Source organism: Saccoglossus kowalevskii, chromosome 19 (assembly GCF_978046115.1).
Source record: "Saccoglossus kowalevskii chromosome 19, keSacKowa6.1, whole genome shotgun sequence".
In the NCBI taxonomy this organism is placed as follows: Eukaryota; Metazoa; Hemichordata; class Enteropneusta; family Harrimaniidae; genus Saccoglossus; species Saccoglossus kowalevskii.
In genome coordinates this window covers 24,239,355-24,254,380 of record NC_140659.1, presented here as the reverse complement: position 1 = coordinate 24,254,380, position 15,026 = coordinate 24,239,355, and the positions used below count along the sequence as shown (strand labels likewise).

The 15,026-nt window shown below is 36.6% G+C and overlaps 1 protein-coding gene across 2 annotated transcripts; it reads right to left on the bottom strand.

The window, feature by feature from the left end:
- Nucleotides 1-1,341: 1,341 nt before the first annotated feature.
- On the bottom strand, nucleotides 1,342-9,548 carry LOC100376002 (uncharacterized). Of its 2 annotated transcripts, XM_085493989.1 has the most exons (11): nucleotides 9,329-9,543; nucleotides 8,383-8,508; nucleotides 8,022-8,183; nucleotides 7,283-7,467; nucleotides 6,757-6,910; nucleotides 6,126-6,222; nucleotides 4,964-5,126; nucleotides 4,195-4,357; nucleotides 2,704-2,869; nucleotides 1,758-1,951; nucleotides 1,342-1,510 (listed from the first exon to the last, which is right to left on the bottom strand). In XM_085493989.1, the coding sequence occupies exons 1-11, from the start codon at nucleotides 9,498-9,500 to the stop codon at nucleotides 1,473-1,475; spliced, it is 1,620 nt and encodes a 539-aa protein (XP_085350115.1). In that variant the 5' UTR covers nucleotides 9,501-9,543; the 3' UTR covers nucleotides 1,342-1,472. The 2 variants fall into 2 exon arrangements, with proteins under 2 accessions (XP_085350115.1, XP_085350116.1); XM_085493990.1 differs by lacking the exon at nucleotides 8,383-8,508 and having other exon boundaries at nucleotides 9,329-9,548.
- Nucleotides 9,549-15,026: the final 5,478 nt, after the last annotated feature.

Below are 15,026 nucleotides of genomic sequence, written 5' to 3'. Positions count from 1 at the left end.
TTTCCCCCTTTCCTGGCTATCTGTTTCTGAATTATGGCATATAATGTAAATATTTGATCAATAGTTGAATAGCCCTCCCTAAATCCAGCCTGTGTCTCTGGGATTATATCAAAAACCCTTGCCCATTTTGATAGTCGTGCTTCAATGATACTGGTGAAGATTTTTCCAAATATGCTCATGAGTGATATAGCTCTATAGTTACCGGGATCATTTCGACTGTTTTTCTTGTGGATAGGAATAATAATACCTTTTGACCAACCTTCTGGAAAAATACCAGTATTAAAAATTAAGTTAAAAAGGGCATTCAAAAATGTTATCGACACATCACATGAAAATCTAAAAAATTCAGCGATTAAAAGGTCGGGACCTGCAGATTTGCCATTTCTAAGTTTATGTATTGACTGAATAATTTCTTCATTCGTTATTGGCACATTCAATGTCGTGTCAGTTTCACCAAATTCTGGAGAATGCGGATCAAAATTATACAGAAAGTTTTTAACTTCAGTAAGATGCTCTCGATCTATGTTATTGTTACATGAGTCCTGGTTATACAGTTTTTCAAAGTACATGACCCAATCTTGTAATGGGATTATAGATATTTGATTTTTACTCTTATTCTTTCTAATAGTTTCCCAGATACATTTTTCACTTGTTATGTTTTCTCTAATTGTATCCTGCAATTTTTCGTTATATGTATGTTTCTTTTTTCTCACCAGTGAGTGAAATGAATTACGGATACTTCTGTAGTTATTTAAATCAATCTCACGACCAGTATCACGATATCGACGTAAACGGGAAAGTTTATATAATTTTGCCATGCGACATTCCTCATCATACCATGGTTGTTTATTTTGTCTGTGTGAAGATAATCTTTTGTTAGGGATCTGTACTTGCATAATTTCTCCCGATTATTTTAAAATATCTGTAAATTGGGTAACTGTTTCGTTTAAATTATGAGCCCCCAGTTGATTAGTCAATAAATTAATTTCAGCAGTTTTCTCCAGAACACGTGTTTTATAAATTTGCAATAGTTCGTTGTTCCAACGAAATTTCACAATTGAATTATTTCCAATCGAATTTTCGTCTGAATTAAGTACACCAGAAATTCTAAGTTTATAACAAAGTGGAAAATGGTCAGACTCACTCCTGACTGGTATTGTGAAGGATGTCACATAGCCATACAATTTCTTGTAATATTATAGCAAGTCTCTGACAACGGGATAGTTTGAATAATGAACAATTACACATCAAAAACTAATGACGTCTTTTGATTATCCATTCACATCATTACAGCGATTTGTTGATATGTGACCCACCTTCCAGTCAACAAATAAATGCATATTTGGTAAATTGTTTTCATGATATTTATTCTAATGCTACTAGAAGTTGTATTTTACAATGAATACAGTTTATACGAGTCCAATGCAATTCAAATGTGAGAACGGTAAAAACCTCCGGTCGTGAATTCCAGGTTAAACCAGTATGCCTCTCAATATCATGCTTTGTACACCTGGCAAAGAAAAGAGTAAATAACTGTTAGAAAAAGGAAGATGTTATAATATGTCGCCACACAGAGCCATCTAAATAATGTTTCTACGCGTGTTGTACATGCACTGATTCTCTGGAATTATAAGCTTAGGGTTCCGTCAATTATTATCGGGTTTGATCATGCGAGAAATATGCAGCTTAAATTCAGCAATTGTAAAATAGAGTCGGAAGATGCTTGTATTATAAATCACAAAGTAAGTACTAAATACCTGCTACGAGGGTTTGGAAACCCGCGTTGTAGTCACACGCCACCTCATTTTTAACGTAGTCTTTGCGGTTGTCATTCCAGCCATCAGAACAGTTTGGACCTCCTACCATAGCTCCACGCAGTAGGTGATGATTCGCACCATCATAGTTGAAACTGTTGGAGTTAGTGCATTTCTCGGTGAGCACGGGACAGGAGCTATATAAAAATACCCGGTAGGAATGAATACATGTTTATTGTTATCAATATCAACTTCGCACGTGTCGATATTTCGATATTTGCAATGCGAGTTGAATAATAGTGAATCTATTGCTGTGGTTGTGGCGTGACGAGAACGTGTTATTTATTATGAACTAAAAACAGCACATAACCAAACGCTTGTTCAATGAAAGAATGCATTGCTCTAATAGGCATTTGCGCTGATTGTTTTGCAATAGCAATCGCTACTGCACATACGTATGAGTGTTTTTATTTGTCATCGAAGTGCTGCATAAGAGCTGCAAAATTGTAATCGAATTTATTCTTCAACATACAATATCAAACGAATGTATTAATTATATGCTCTTTTTCTTGCTGTAAATGGTAGGGTTATTTGAGCAGAAAGAGCGAAATCAGGTATCTTATAAACACCATCTTGGGAGGTGAATTTTACGAAGCATCAATGGGCTAAAGTCTCAAGAGTAGGGATCATATGGAGGGGTTCATGTAAAGTTGAGAGCTCAGAGGCCTGTCACAGTCTCTGGGATATGGCACATATGGAATATAGAATGAACACAATGTTGTGGATAGAAGGAACATTTGAGAATTAAGTTTAAGGAGAGTTGTCAAACTGTCAGTTGGAGGGAAACTCTGATTTAAATTTTCCGGTCACATCAGCGAGAAAATCGAGTGGATATATAAATTGGTTATTATTTTCTTAAAGCACTCCTTGGCTGCCTCGCTGTTCTTACCTTCCCCTGTGGTGGGGACGAGTTGGGGGATTTTCGCCAAATCCTACTACGAAACTATGGCCAGAGGAACCAAGAATATAGTCCAGTTGTGACTTGGCGAAGTTCCTGTATGCGGGTGCTCTGAGTCCGTAATGGGATGCAATAACTGCTAGGGCAGCGGAGTTGCCTGAAATGCAACAAACAGATGTATGTAAATTATAATAAGTTTATTGCTTTCCTAGGCCACTGGTTCATGTACAAACACTACAAAACAATACTCAAAATGTAACAGGTACAAGTAGAATATGATACTATTAATTTGTGAGCATGTTTCCTGGCTTCAATTACTTTGAACACAAACATACAAATATTTCGTAGAATATCACCATTTATTTATTTACAAGCCTTTCACATTTATCAATAGTTGGTTGGAACGAATAATGTTGGGGAATTAACTCCCGTCTTAACGTGTTGTAGGCTGGATAAATCAACAGAAAATGATATTCATCCTCAACAAAATTAGCTAGACCGACTTTATAGACTCTCTCCGTTGAAGGTTAACCTTCGCCATCCTTCTTAAAATCCCACAGCGGTTGTAAGGCACTCTTGAACTCAATTTAATTACGTAATTTAGGTTTCAAGAACGAGTTCGCTTTCCAAAACTGTTTCTGTGTGTCAGAGACTCGAAATAAAGTTCAGAAAGAAACACGTCTGTGCTAAACTTCTTGAGCGAGCCAGACCACCCAAAACCATATGAATACATAATGTGTTTAATAGAAGTCGCCCAGTTATTTCTGCCTAGGTTACTGAGGTTACATAACATAGAATAGGCATGCCTGGGAATTCTCGTAGTTCTAAGCCAAAACTTAATACAACGTTTAAGGGTGGAAACAAACATTTGAAGTCGCCCACATTCTCAAACTACTGCTTCTTTGGCAGTACCTTGCCCAAGTAGCCTCCTGCACCATTTCCTATGTACCTTTTCAATTTGGTCGTAGTATTGAAATCTCTAAATTTCATATTCGTAACACAGCATATGGGATATAATTGAATTAAATAATTTGAAATGAGTTTCAAAATGAACCTCATTAAGTTTAACAGAAACCAATAACAAAATCCTGAGCGTTTTGCCAGCCTGGTCCGCTAAAGCTTTAGACCAAATGTTCCTGGAAGAAAGCACTAGACCTACATACTTATAATAGGAAACAACTTCTAACTTGCTTTCCTCAAGCTACAACTTCTAGTTTCGTGATGAGTGACCGCCCTTGAGAAAAACCGTAACTTTTGTAAATTAACTTTCATACACCACTAGCTACAAAATTGCAATAAAATATTAATAAAATTCTATAATTTTGGAATTCGTTTCCCTGAGATACTATGGCACGTTTCCTAAAATAAATGTTGTTGAGTAAACTCAAAATTACATACGAGAACAAGCACATGACCTTCATTCTATCAACAACCAGACTAAAAATGTGACAGCACATATAAAAGTAAAATAAAGTCACCTACCAGCCCATCGCAGAGAACCCCATGCGTCCCTGCAGGCAAGACCTTTAGGCGTGTAAGTCACAGTTCCACCCGGCAGCCAACCATTCATGTATGATTTGAAATGGCTAAAGTATTGCTTTTTAAGGTCTGTATTAATATCCTTGTGAATGTAGCCCATTAGAAGCTGAGATAAGAACACGAACCGTTACACATGTGTGACGAAGCATCCACCATGTGATGGATACTGGTATATTTATAGATACCGAGAACAATAGGTCGTCTAATATTCTAACTATTTGAGATATTTCCACTAATATATTTTAGTATTTTACCTTATTTAACATAAATGTCAACTTTTGTCACATTTTACGAAACAAAACTTTATAATCTTTAAAGATAATCTGTAGCCAACGATAAGTTATGTTTTGTTCAAAATTGACAAAAAATTACAAAAAAATACATTAAAATGGCGAGACAAACTATGATGTCAAAACACAACTCCATCTATTCAAGACAGCCATTAATTATTTCGGTAGGCTGGCTAGGTTGGACTATTGCCAATGAGCATATCATGGGTGATCGAAATTGAAAGGTGTTCTTATCTAACTTGGCATTTTCTAAAACCTGTTAGTTGGTCTGATTGTTTTTAAATATTTATGTTTGAGAACAATACGGGTTGAGAAAACAAAGTACATTTATCTATATAAAGACAAACAGTTTTTGAACATATCCTGTGAAAGAAGGCAAAAATGTAACAATGACCATAACGAATTGTCATGCTAAACCATACCTTGAGTCCCTCTCGCTTGTCGTTCCATCCGTATGCGTAAGATTTCCCGTGCAGATTTTTCGAGTCGTATAAGTTAACTGCCTCTTGTCGGTACCACTCGTCACCGGTCAACCAGTATATCCAGATGGCGGCCCATGCAACCTCGTCCCAGGCTCCGTTTGATCTACAGTTAAATAATTATATCAAAAGAAATTAGTCGTTTTTATAATTAACTTCAACGATTCACGGGTATGCACAAATTATTCAAGCATTTCAGTACAGTGTCATAATTTATTTCTAATTGTCTAAAGATCGGTCACCGATACGACTTATAGTTGAGCTCTAGTGGGCAGCTGGTTTATATCATTTAACACATTTCTATAATCTGTCATCATTTAGGCTCATGCGAGGTCCTGGACAGAACTTGACTCAGTGATTTGGAACTAATTACGATATAACCGTCGCCATCCGGACTACTATTTCTGACAGTTTGGTATTTGCAGTTATTAATATAGTGAACGATTAATCAAAAGATATGACGTGTCTAGTACTTAGTGTGATTGGCTGTATGATTGAAGTCTACGCCTTATAGAATTTGTATTACCCTGTAATTGGTTAAGTTTTGATACGTAATAAACGGTCTAAGTCCTTGGTCGTTCTCGATGTGGCTAAAGACTAGCTATTGAAACGTATTTCGTTGTGTGCGTCTATTTGACTGTAAAGCTTAGTGACTTTCCCGGTCCGGTATCTCTAGCAGACGTGTATAGAGACAAGACGAATTTCCCCCGTGACAACAGTTTGGGAGTTTATTACACAATTTTTCATGCAGTTAGGCTATGCTTTCGGTTTTGTCATATTGGTACGGTACGCATACTAACTACGGCAATGTATATAAACTAGTAAATAAACAAATTCTAATTGTGAAAGTAAAGTTCCGTAGTTCTCACTACTCTATTTATTTTTTAGAATTATTCGAGTGGAAAAAGTTTCATGGTTTGGCTGAACTGATAAAAAAAATGCAATTTTTGGTCGGTATCAGTTTTAGTTCACCTTGTATGATAATAAGTAAAGTATCTTATAAATCATTAGTACTGTGCATACCGATGATTAAAAAAAGGGAACTACAGAAAAACAAGAGCAAAAGAACTGTAGCCACCGACAAACAAACACAGTCACTTCTTACTTGTAATATAAAGTTGGGGGATACAGTCCTGGATGGTTTAGTGCAAACATGAAGAGAGACTTTGCTTTATCCTCACACTTTGACGCGTAGTTTGTATCTAAAAAAAAGTACGAAATAAATAATTACAGTTTAGTTTGTCAATGTTTGTAAGTCTGGCATTAGTAATTGTAATCCAAGCTACAAACAGACAAATAAGGAAAGACAGCATATAACAGTATATCGAACAGTCACATTTGAAGGTGGGCGCATTGGTCTGTCCTCTGGACTAGGTAGAATCAAATACATAACATAAACCTTTTACTGTATTTCAATTCTAATTCAGCTACTTATGCCTAATTTCGTTCAGTGTTTCGTGAATTATAGCGTTTTGTATGTGGTGTTTTGTAATAAGGAAAGCGGTGTTTTGTAATAAAGATAGCAGAGTTTGTATTAAGGATGGTAGTTTTCTGAAATAAAAATGTGATTTATTGCCATCGACACGTTGTGTCACAAGAATGAAAAGCAGAATGTGGCGTGGCATACTTCCAAGTCAGGTTTTAAGTCGGGAAACTCAGTTATATCCATATATATTAATACGAGTAAGTTGTCTATTTTAGTGTAGGTCTGTTGCTATCGACTCATTAATACTTACCGAAATGTTCGAAAACTTTGGCGCATCCAGCCAAAGCAGCTGCTGTTTCACCTGCAACGTCAGCACCAGAGTCCTCTATTGGGTATGATGGTCGTGTTGATGAAATGTTTTCTGGTCGATTCCATTGACTGTGATCAACACTAGGATTGCCGACCTGGTGGTGGGAGGATGTAAATAAAATAGTTACTTGTTTCTGGTCAGGTTTAGTAGGTACATGAAATTATTTGGAAAATGCACACGTTTCCGTGACGTCAATGAAAGGTCTAAAGGACGCCACTTTGAAGCGTTGTTATTGTTTTTAATCTGTGGTCATAACGTTTCAAAATAAAAAAGTCATGACTACTACCATGCCATGACAAAAGAATACACAACCAAAGTTTCTACCTGAAAAGGATTTGTCATAATCTACGTTATGTGACGTCACAGAAGCGCTCCGAAGCTAGAGGGCGCACCTTGCAGCAAAACGGTTTCGTGCCGTACGCCCTTATGGTATCTACCAAATATGCACTCAAACTGACTGGCTCACCTGGTAATAAAACACATCAGGACTGGGGTGACACTTTATGAAATAGTCACAATTCCATTTCAAAAGGTCCCTGGTGCTTTTGTCTTCCCCTGCATCAATATACGCATCTTCAAATTCGATGTAACTCCACGCCATCATAGTTGTAGTCCAGGCCATTGGAAGGTTGAACTTGATGTGATCACCAGCTAAAATTTTGAAACAAAATAAATTTTGTCTTTCCATTATTTTAAATCCAGTTAATGAAATTGTGTATTTGTTTAAAATTCGCGCTTCTTGGTCAGTGATAATAATTTTATTTTAAATATAGTCTGTTCCTTTTCTTCTTATTTTATATATTATGGCAATTATTCGTAGTTTAGGAACAGCGATCGTTTATGCAATTAGGACAGGATGATTTACGAGTCATGAATACGGTTTCCAAGTTTCATTGCGTTTGTAAAAGCTGTTAAACAGATAACGGAATAGAAGGATTAGTGCGCACTAATAATAACTGAATGTGTTGTAGAATTAAAATATCGTTTGAATGGGTCATCAGGTCTGGTAAATATAAGCAAAAGTTATGTTGAGCGCATCAAGAATATAATTATTTAGAGCTAGAATTTGAAAACCAGTTGCTGAATGTGCTGAATGATGACATCATATAAATATGTGGTTGCTTTTCTTTATCATACAATTAAATTGACTTGTCTTATTTTAATGTGACGTAATAAAGTTCTGAATACAACTGAATACAACGTACCATCATACATGCCCCCGCTCAGGTCTTCTCCGTTCGCACCTTTGTCAAACTGTGCAATATCTGGTTTACGCCATTTCACTCGCCCATCTTCAGGCACTGGCCCTGAACGCTGGGCTTCGAAGAACTCCACTGACGCCGACAGGGCATCAGCGTAATCAAAACCTGGAAGGAGATAAAACAATTTTATACGACATATCAATTTGTTTTTTCTTCTGAATTATCTGTTAATGCATAAGATGAGGCGGTGAGTCGTACTCCGATGAGTATTCAAATGATGCAAACCAGTTTTGCGGTCGTGTGTTTTTGGCCAGAATGTGTATAGAGAACAACAGCCATGACTCGTATATCAAACGACCCATACCTGTACTACGCTTATCGACTCCATCTTCCGCATTGTAAACATCGTCATTATCAGGTACATCGGGACTTAGGTCATCCTTGGGCAGGTTGGGAGGCGGTTTCTCGTACAATTCTCTACGAACATGTACTGCAGGATGGTAAAACCGGGATTCGAAATTAGCGGTGGTACTGCGTACGAAAGCCACCATATATTCTTTTCCGATCATAAGATTTAGTCGTCGGTCATCCATTTTAACTACCAACAATTTAAAGTTACTGTATTGGACTAATATATTTTATGTAAAATAAACGTCAGCTACCATACCTATACGGACCAGTAAGTTGGCAATCATCAGTCGGTTGGAAAATAATGTTTTGTTACTTGGTAATATCCTGTTCTGCGGTTGTGGTCTTACTTTTGAAGTATTTAGAATCGCGTTGGACGTTTTATTCACATATAAAAATGCATATTTAAAAAGTGTCAAAATCATAAAATATTCCGCACCATCTTCTATTTAGCAAACATTAAAGGACCTCTGTTTGTGACACAAATTGGGTGGGTTCTGTGTCGGCTTACAATTACACCATTTTTTTTTCCTGTTATTTTTAAGTACAAAATAACAACAAATTAATCCGCTAGAAATTCGAATCCTAGTAGATCAGGAACAAAATAAATTTAGGGAAAGCGAGTATGCTTATAACCATAATTTTAAGCCCATACACGTGCAATATACTGATGGTAGATTGGATGGGTCATGGCAAAACATGAGTTGTGCCATGTATGTATCTAAATGTCATTTTATGGTACCATGCAAAGATATATGAACAATTTTATTTGTTAAACTAATTGAAAATAATACGCAGATTTCGCCTGTTTTGAAGGAATAATACTCATTTGAATCGTTTTCATTTACTGAGGGAAAGGCGCAATCTGAAACCCAATGACGCATAAAAAAAAAGATTCATACTTGCGCTACGCTTATCGATTCCACCATCCACTTCGTAAACATCATCGTTATCGGGTACGTCAGGACTTGGGTCATCCAATGGCAGATTGGGAGGCGGTTGTTCGTACACTTCACTACGAACATATACTACAAGAAGGTACACTAGGGATAAAACAAGTGGTAGACGAGACATGACTGCTCGACCGGGTCACGATTCTTGATGATGGCGAGACAGTGGAACATCGACTGTTTATATACCCTTTTCTGAATATTGGAAATAAAAGGTAAAATAAATCACGCATACATTCGTTTATCTCGTTATTGTGTGTTCGGATTGCGAATATGCCTCCCATCGACCATCGATTTCCATTGTGGAATTGAATGTTATGTTCAAATAGTGAGAACTGTTAAATTTCATAAAAAAGACGGACCCTGCGCTTTGTGGTATTATTTCGAAAATATCATGAGAAGAATGGGGGTCGAGGTCGTTTTTGGTTAAATATTCAAAAACAATTTATTTCGCTACACGAGCCTTAAGAAATGTATAACCTAACATTGTAAGTGGTTCTCAAAAACGAATAATAGAGAATCAAATTGCGGTATTCATCATCCCCCGTCTTGTATGGTGACGTAACACTCTAATTACTGATTAAATATTTCTTGTAAATGTAATATACTGCCAAATTAAGTGTTTGCAGTTAGTACACAAATTCGCAGCACGTACGCTTTGAAACATACAATTTACAGATATTTTCTTTCATTTTGTTGAAGGTGGCATTTTTAGTCTCCCATCACGAGGTTAATGGTGAAACGTTCATCAAATAAAGGTATATCTTCTAGTATTATGTTACTTAATTAAAAAAATTTAAAATGTTTGACGTATTTGTGTTTCGCTATTTTCGCTGAAGGAGTGGTTCAGTGAAAATACAATCCAGCGAATATACCCTTTTTCCTATATTTTACATTCAACTGGTGAAAATAAATTTTATACAAAAACATCCAAAATTAATCCCAGCTAAAATAAAGTATTTTACAGTATAAACGTTTACATTAATCTTCTGACTATTTTGCGTAATCTCGAACCTTAGAGTAAAACAAAAATGAAATTTTCATATTGGAAATTTACAATATGAAATACACATTTGGGAAATGAATGAATTTGGAAATTAAACACACAATTTATTGATTATGTCTGACATAGTTATATACTCAATAATTGTACATAATTTAATATCCAAAATATTTACTTTAGTGCTTTTTAAAAGAATATTCAAAACATTCAAAACGGGCAATCGTCATAGTTTTCCAAAATTAATTCAATATTTAATGACCCACTGTTGTGTAGTAGTGTACAATTAATACAATGTATAAATGATGGTAATGAGTTCCAGAAAGAAAAAAACGCTCTTTCGTCGGTTACAAGGAAAAAAACATCATTCCGTAATATTTTGACTATTGTGTGAGGGAGTAACCTTTCGTATTTTATTAAGTAACAATAATACTAATATGTTATTGACGTCATATTTCTACTATTTTCTGAATCAAAAATCAAAATAATAATGTTATCACTTATACCACAGGGAACCCAGGAACTATAATCAACTGTAATACGCAGTCTCTATGAGCGGGGGGGGGGGGGGTATCGGCTGGTATCTAGTGTAAGAAATAGACAAGGGATGAAGGCTCCGCCAGCTCACATTTTTTAAACTCGAAAAAACAGACGAAAAAAATAAAAAATAAAATCTAAAAAAAATACCAGGTTAAAGAATATTAGTTGCTCCTTCGAATTTCGCCAAAGCCTTACCTACATTTTACCGATATCTGCAGAATAAATCAAGAAAACTACACAAATTGACTCCATTTAGGAATTCCTAACGGTTAGTCCGAACGCATGACACAGTTGGAGGCGGGGCCTGTTCAGCATTTGTCAACAACCAATCACAAGACTGGTTACGAACCAGTTGAGCAAGGCTAACCGAGTCGTGACCTCGATGTGGTTCGTAACCAGTCTTGTGATTGGTTGTTTGCAAATGCTGAACAGGCCACGCCTTCAACTGTGCCGTGCGTTTGGGCAAACCGTTAGGAATTCCTAAATGGAGTAAATTTCTGTAGTTTTCTTGATTTATTCTGCAGATATCGGTAAAATGTAGGTAAGGCTTTGGCGAAATTTGAAGGAGCAACTAATATTCTTCAACCTGGTATTTTTTTAGATTTTATTTTTCATTCTTTTCGTCTGTTTCTTCGAGTTTAAAAAATGTTAGCTGGCTGGAGCCTTCATCCCTTGTCTATTTCTTACACTAGATACCAGCCGATACCCCCCCCCCCCCGCGCTCATAGGGAGAGCGTACAGTTGATCATAGTTCCTGGGCTTCCTGTGCTTATACATGTACAAGGATATTAAAATAACGTTTAACTCATGTAAACGAGTTCCACAAAAAATATTCAATATATTAATATACATATACATGGTGTATTTTAGCTACATAATAAATATAAAAACTTACCATGAAATATAGAAATGATGTTAGTAAGCTCCGTAACAATTTGAACAGTAATTCCAAAGACAATATGACACGCTAAACAGTGTGATGCGTCAATAATTCTATTGCCCACCAGTGAACATTTGGTAGCCTTTTAAAGTTAGTCGGAAATTGTCGAGATTTAATCCTTTAAATGTGATTTGTTTCCTCCCTAGGACGATATACATTTTTTATGGTCGGTAACTGTCAAATGTTATCGATTTGTGTGGCACCACTAATTGTCCTCTCAATCAATCGGACTAGCCTCCTAGACATCCGTATTATTTATATTTGCACAGCCGGGTGCAACACCTGTGTGGGGTTCTGCTTTCGCTTGGAAATGCGAAGCTCGTATGTTAAAGGCAACAGTCTCTGAAACCTGGAGTTACTGATACATCGAGATACTTTAGAAGAAATTGAAGATTGCGTGTCTTACTTTTGAAAACGACATCGTATCTGCGTATATAGGTATGTTAATTGATAGGGAAACTTATTTTGTGGATGGTTCCTTAATTCTGCTGGGCTGAACCCTGGGCTTTCGACAACAGTATTGCAATCTATCCCACGAAAAGTATTTATCATTACCAAGTTGTCAAATACAAAAATGATAGATTGCGATGGTTCCTAGTAGGTTCATGGGACGTGACACATTGGATGGTACGAATATGCAAAAATTGTGGCTAATATTAACTATTTGTCGTGTGCATGAGTAAAATGGCGGCTCCTAGAGCACGTTTCAAAAGCTTTGGCAAATGGAATTTGAACACAAACTAATATATAAACCCAAAACGATCTACATCATGTTTTAAAACATTTACGATAGCTCACATTTTGCGTATATATTCACGTTTACAAATATATCATATTGTAGTACAAGTCACCAATGAACTAAATTAATTTCAGCTGATATAACTATTTGTGTTGCAAGGGAGACTTGTAATTGAATATCATTCAAATTTAAACAGCCAAAAAAAATAAAAAAAAAATATTCAAATGTTGGTTCAGCGGGGAAATATTGTGTTTCTATTAAATGTGCTCCCGAATACAAGACCAGATATACAAAGTGTCACGTGATTTATTGTTGACAAATATCCCCACCCAGGTACTTTATTCACCGTGTATTTAGCAATAAATAATAATATACAATTAAGTTGCTCGTTACATATCGTTTACTACGTCAACCAACCAGGTACAAAGGCAGGAGAAACCCGCAAATTGTGTAATACCTAAGTTAAAAAGAGGGGATAGTTTCAGACAACTTAGACAAACAGCGGTATTTCCACCTATCTACAGGAGGTTTAATGGTTGATTTTTAAGTGCCGCATTGAGAGATATGTTTTATTCAGAACTGTAGTGCATTATATTATGGATATGAATACAGTAGATTAATGTAAAATTCCACAGACAAAAACGTGCACTCACGTACATTATGTAGATTACGTCGTAGTGTGTTGTCTCGGTAACTATAACATTCCACTATGGTAAATTAGTCCCAAACTAATTTACCATCCTGGCATATCTCTGATTTATTTCCTACCTAAGAGATAGAATTCAGATCTGGATGCGGTACATTGATGATTCCAGGGTGTGCAGGTCGGTGAACGTACACCAATTCTAAATACAACCGTTTACATGAGCGGATACAGGATGTATTTATGGGGGCCCAAACTTTAAAATAAAATATAAACTAAGTTAATGATTTTTTATATTATACAAAAACAAATTGAATAAATTTTTCAACGGGGGGTGACAATATTTCTTCCGAATGTTATTTGAGTACTACTTTTTCTAGTACATGAATTTTATAACAAATTGTTGAAAATCAAATTAAAGTGACGCATGCAGTTTAGATTGAAAGTGTCGTCTGCACAAGTTGTTCTCATTTCCTACGCAGTCAATGTAAATGCTAAAAAGATGTTTTGAGTTCAATTGAAATACTTATTTTATTGAGAGCAGCTAACAAAACAGGCAATCACGTAAGAACACGGACCGGGTGTATTGTGTGCAATTTATTGATAGTGGGGGATATTTTGAGATATTCTGTTAAACCCAGAGGTACATTTCTTGGGGTTTGCAACTACGGTGACATGATACCATAATCCCGTTTCAATCTCGCTCTCGCATAAGCGTTCCAACGTAGAAAAATGCGAATGCGCATGCCCGAGGTAACTAGGATACTGGGATGTCTAGGTGGATCAAAATAGCTGTTCACGATGTGACGGATTATGATAACTATATTTTCTGTACATTTTCGATGCATTACATTTTTTCGCTATGAATGTGGTAATACATGTGTTATTGTATTATTACAAACCGCCTATGTCATGTCAGAAGGTCGCAGCGTCAGTCTCGCTATCTACGAGATGAGACTTGAATGGGATCTTGGCATGATGTCACCATACAGTACTATGCGTGTTGCAAACCCCAAGTAATGTACCTCTGTTAAACCTTAGTAAACCAGACCAGTCACAAACTGGCAAACAAAAATTGTTTTAAAAAATCTGGAGGTGAATTGAGATGAACATTTAAAATGCCGGAACCATTACTAGCTATCGGCCTCTTGTGGTTCGGTGCGCCATGACACTTGAGGCAGGAACTAGCCGATGGCATGACACGCCGTTATGTTATGGTGAAACGCCACAATTATTTCACTACACGTGTGTTTGATGTGTTTTTTAGTTCCCGTTCGGACGAAGTCCGAAAACGGGGACTTATAATTCGGTCTCCGTCCGTGCGTCCGTGCGTCAGTGCGTCCGTGCGTCCGTGCGTCCGGAGTCATATCTCGAATCGCTTGGACCGATTCCGTTCATTCTTTGCATGTGCCTAGTACTTTATGTGAGACATATGCACATGCAGTGGTTTAGCGATTGCATTCAAAATGGCCGACTGGCAGTCATCTTGTTTTTTGAAAATGTCGTATTTTGGACATGCTTTGTCAGTTTTCATTCAAATTTAGTACATAGATCTTACATGTTAGGATACATGTCCCTGACCATTCGTGAGTTCCTGAGTCTGTCTGTCCGTCCGTGTGTCCGTCCGTCCGTGCGTCAGTCTGTCCAGAGTCATATTTCAGAATCCTGTTGACCGATTTCGTTCATTCTTTGCATGTGCCTAGTACCTTATGTGGGACATATGCACATGCAGTGGTTTAGCAATTCGATTCAAAATAGCCGACTGGCAGCCATCTTGTTTTTTGAAAA

What these genes read in the sequence shown, in the direction of transcription:
- LOC100376002 (XM_085493989.1), bottom strand. Translation starts at nt 9,500, where the DNA reads ATGTCTCGTCTACCACTTGTTTTATCCCTAGTGTACCTTCTTGTAGTA. An exon ending in CTGATGTGTTTTATTACCAG is followed by an intron (nt 6,911 to 7,282) that starts GTGAGCCAGTCA and finishes TCCCACCACCAG; the next exon opens with GTCGGCAATCCTAGTGTTGA. An exon ending in CAAAGTTTTCGAACATTTCG is followed by an intron (nt 6,223 to 6,756) that starts GTAAGTATTAAT and finishes ACTTTTTTTTAG; the next exon opens with ATACAAACTACGCGTCAAAG.